A 4,630-nucleotide genomic window follows, 5' to 3' on the forward strand; every position below is an offset into this window, starting at 1 on the left:
GGTTCAATGACTGGAGATATTATACCAGTAGATCTAGACAATGTGCCAACATATCTCTCCAGACATTGTGCCAGCAGATCTTTCCAAATATTGTACCAGCAAATCTCTCCAGATATTATTGTAGGAGATTTATCCAGACGTTGTACTAGTACATCTATCAAACATTGTACAAACAAATCTCTTCACATATTATACCAGTAGATCTCTCCAGTCATTGAACCAGCACATATATTCACGGAGAGATCTACTGATATAATGTCTGAAGAGATCTGTTGTCACATTGTCTGGAGAGATCGCCAGTTACAATATGTGGAGAGATCTTCGGGTACATTGTTTGGAGAGATCTACTGATATAATGTCTGAAGAGATCTGTTGGCACATTGTCTGGTATAATGTTTAGAAGGATCCTGTAGAGTGTAGACCATTTATCTCTGAATGAACTGAGTACGATTCTAGGTACTTGCGACAAGCGTAACTAAAGATATGAGGGGCTGTCCAGTCTTGTTGGAAGATATCAGGGGTTGTCCAGTTATGCTGGAGAACGATATGAAGGGCTGTCCCACTAATGTTGGAAGATGATAAGAGGGATTGTCCAGTCTTTTTGGAATATGATATTAGGGGCTGTCCCACCTATATTGGAAGATGATAAGAGGGATTGTCCAGTGAATAATAAGGTAACAATTGTTTTTCAGAAACAAACTCGAACTTCAAGAAATTAATTCAGATTAATTAACAAGACTGATATTCGGTAATATACAGATGATTATAGAGACAATTAACGTTGAGTATCATAAACTGTATTCACGAAGATTTGGACATGGCCTGTTGTTTAAAAATAATATTATATTGCAAACCTAATAGTTATTACCACAAGTTAGCATTTGAGAAAACGATCTTCCAACAAGACGGAACAACTCCTCATATCATCTTCCAACAAAACGGGGCAGTCCTTCATATCATATTCCAACAAGATGGAACAGCCCCTCGTATCATATTCTAACAAGACGGGACAGCCCCTAATATCATATTCCAAAAACACTGGACAATCCCTCTTATCATCTCCCAACATAGGTGGGACAGCCCCTAATATCATATTCCAAAAAGAAAACCATAAAAACACTGGTACACTATAGTGATATAAGAACCCCCCTGTACGTATGGTATCTTCAATATTTTTCTATTTTATTTCTGTTTCATTCCACTTGAAGTAAATAAAACGACTAAGTCTTTAACATCATAGTTTTTGTATATTCTGTAAGTGCTAACAAACCAACTTTTTTTTATTAAATGATTCACACAGCTCTTATTATGATGTAGGTATGTCTATTACTCGTAAGAAGTGGCATGAATGATACTTTGTTGTTCAAAATTAGACGTCTGAGTTGTAAACACTTGAACCATTTTATCTGACTTGCATGTAAAAATAGAACTTACCACAGTGAAAATGATAAATGCTGATAACACTGCAATCTTCACGTAATTCAAGATAGTCATCCAGCGCGGCTTCTTTTCTTCTTCATCATCTGACTCTTCTTCTTGTGGACTGGTGGGTTCCGTATTATAGTCATCTCTAGAGCAGCAGAGTGAAAAGTTAATCCACTTTCTCACGGCAGAAAGCCTTCGATACACACACACACGTGCTCCTAAGAACACACCGTTAACGGACCTTAAGGCTTAAGAAGGATACGGGACATATAATATCACGTCCACGTCAAAAGGCCTTCAATACAGACACGTGCCCCTAAGAACACACTGTTAATGGACATTAAGGCTTAACAAGTATATGAGACATATAATATCACGTCCGCACACACACACGTGCTCGTAAGAACACACTATTAACAGACATTAAGGTTTAGCAAGGATACATGTCAAATAATATCACGTCCACATCAAAAGGCCTTCAATACACACACGTGCTCCTATGAACACACTGTTAATGGACATTAAGGCTTAACAAGGATACGAGACATATAATATCACGTCCACACACACACGTGCTCGTAAGAACACACTATTAACAGACATTAGGGCTTAGCAAGGATACGGGTCAAATAATATCACGTCCACATCAAAAGGCCTTCAATAAGCACACGTGCTCCTATGAACACACCATTAATGGACATTAAGGCTTAACAAGGATATGTGGCAAATGATATCACTTCTTATAAATTACATTTGTAACATAAATTTAAAAATCAAAATGGAACAAAACGTTTCCAGTTCATAGAAAGACCTCGTTATTGTTATTAGAAGTGAATTTTTCGTACGACCAATTAATAGTTTTATTTATTACGACGACTATCTGACTGCAATCAGTACGTGCAAAAACACAAAGCATAGAAACGATGTGACTAATGGATAAAGGCGGTATTGGCTATAACGACGCTTTCTTTGTCTGGCTTCGTTTAAGCTCGGTCGGTATCGCTTTATTAACACGTTTGTTTTTCGTAACTGTTTTGATTTATTAATACATCAGAACACAGCAAACATTTTATGAGGTCCCATTTTGGTTATCTATAAAGTAGGCTGAATTTAGATCATTATATATAAAAAGTAAAACCTTAGACCTATCAGAACCATCTGCTGTTGACATGTTTGTTAAGCCTTTAAGATAAATTGGTGATTTTCGGTAAAAACTTTAGATAAAAACAATTGTTTTTAAACTTTTTTTCAACGATAAAACGCACGTGATTTATTTTCACGTCGTATGTTTCAATTCAGAGAAAATAAAGTTATATTCTAATCTTAAAAATGTTAAGAACTTTTCATGAAAAATAGTATCACACTTTGTTTCCCATACTCACGTGGTATCGTAGGCATGACGTCGACGTTGTTGGGGGCTACCATTGAGAAGAGGCGTTCTTTCGTCACACGTCGTCTCCTGCTGGGTCTTGTTAGTAAAAGAGTGTAAAAAACTAGGTCTAACGACCGGCATGGTGGTTGAAACATCGGTTTCCGTTGTTGCACGTCCCGCCTCGTAACTACGACGCTCAGCAGTGACATGGTCTCTACAGAATAGATATAAACCTCTTACTTCAAGCAATCGTTTATTTACTGGAAGTCTTGGAGATAAGATTGGCTGATAGGTCGGGATTTCTACCGGCACCGACTGCTTTCTTCGTTGTCTTTTTCTTTTGGACGCCATTTTTAAGGCTACTAATAAATTATTATATCCAATGACGACAAAATCATGGAACTTACATATTTACCGAAGCGAGATATTTTACAAGTAGCAGTTAGTCAAGCCAAGTGGTGCTAAACCTAACTGTAATAGCTTAGTTCTCCGCTACAACTACGCCGTTACCATTAGAGCGTACGACCACTTAATTAAAGTGTTGTTTGGCAGCTATAAAAACTGACGTACGAATTCCAAAATTCTCCATCCTTAACCCTTGACACCGAGTCTAGAAAATGTCGTCAACATGGTTTCGGGTTACAAGATCCGACGCTCACTTGTACTTGGAGGGTAGCCACTTGCATTTTTTATCTAACGTATCTGAGTCTTCCAGTTCACGAAAACATTCAAAATCTGTAGCACAAGCAAGATCAGAATCAGGAAAAGTTTCTAAGAATATCGTAAAAATCAACCATAGTGTCGGCTAATTCTACTTGCTAAAGTTATTGATGTTTATATTTGTACAAATATATTTGTGATATACACGTCTAAGTTTCAGCCAGTCACGAGCACGCGACTTACAGGATACTCGGATGGTCAACTGCCTGTAACTACGAATACACGAATACAAATATTGGTAGAAAAATCAGAATTATTTGAAGTTAGCCAAAATGTATCTCTTTGTAACACATATTAACACAGAAACGGTCACTGCTAAGACCGTATCTTGTGTTATGTAACCAGATTTCAAGATAGTTCCCTATATCAGCCTCAGTTAACGATCTCAGCATATTTACCCAATGAAATAATCTCTGCATCTTTATTCTAGTTACTGATCTCAGCATATTTCCCCCAAGAACTGATATTAGCATATTTACCTCAGTTAACAATCTCAGCATATTTACCCAATGAAATAATCTCTGCATCTTTATTCTAGTTACTGATCTCAGCATATTTCCCCAAAAAACTTATATTAGCATATTTACCTCAGTTAACGATCTCAGCATATTTACCCAATGAAATAATCTCTGCATCTTTATTCTAGTTACTGATCTCAGCATATTTACCCAATGAAATAATATCTGCATCTTTATTCTAGTTACTGATCTCAGCATATTTACCCCAGGAACTGATTTTAACATATTTATTTGTATGGATTTAACAGACATTAACGTGTATATATTCTGGCGTGCAGTTCTCTTCCTGATAAAGATACAGCGCTTCTTCGACTTGATGATCGATAAACAACACAACAAGGTCGAAGTACGAGTGTTTATTGTTAGATCTAGTTATAAAATCAAGGTTTTTATGTAGAACGCTCACTCGATGTTTCAACGTTTATCGAGTGTAACACTTTAAGAAATATTACAGTTACAGTTATCAACTAACAAGTATATCTCCTCTTCCTGATAGCTGTTGTACTGATACTCTAGAGACATGTCTGACATAGAGAACCATCCTGAAAACTGGTTACACGAAATAAGATATATAAATATGCTAATATCAGTTCTT

At 36.6% G+C, this 4,630-nt stretch overlaps 1 protein-coding gene across 1 annotated transcript in view; it reads right to left on the reverse strand.

Moving 5' to 3' along the window:
• Nucleotides 1–4,630, reverse strand: part of LOC111089931 (P protein-like) — a 25,444-nt gene that overhangs the window by 10,565 nt on the left and 10,249 nt on the right. The window contains exons 3-4 of the mRNA XM_022403219.1: nucleotides 2,808–3,011; nucleotides 1,435–1,570 (exon numbers count right to left, since the gene is read on the reverse strand). Coding sequence (XP_022258927.1) covers nucleotides 1,435–1,570; nucleotides 2,808–3,011 — 340 coding nt within the window. The remainder of the gene's footprint in view (nucleotides 1–1,434; nucleotides 1,571–2,807; nucleotides 3,012–4,630) is intronic.

This window comes from Limulus polyphemus, unplaced genomic scaffold (assembly GCF_000517525.1).
Source record: "Limulus polyphemus unplaced genomic scaffold, Limulus_polyphemus-2.1.2 Scaffold7917, whole genome shotgun sequence".
NCBI classification, from domain to species: domain Eukaryota; kingdom Metazoa; phylum Arthropoda; class Merostomata; order Xiphosura; family Limulidae; genus Limulus; species Limulus polyphemus.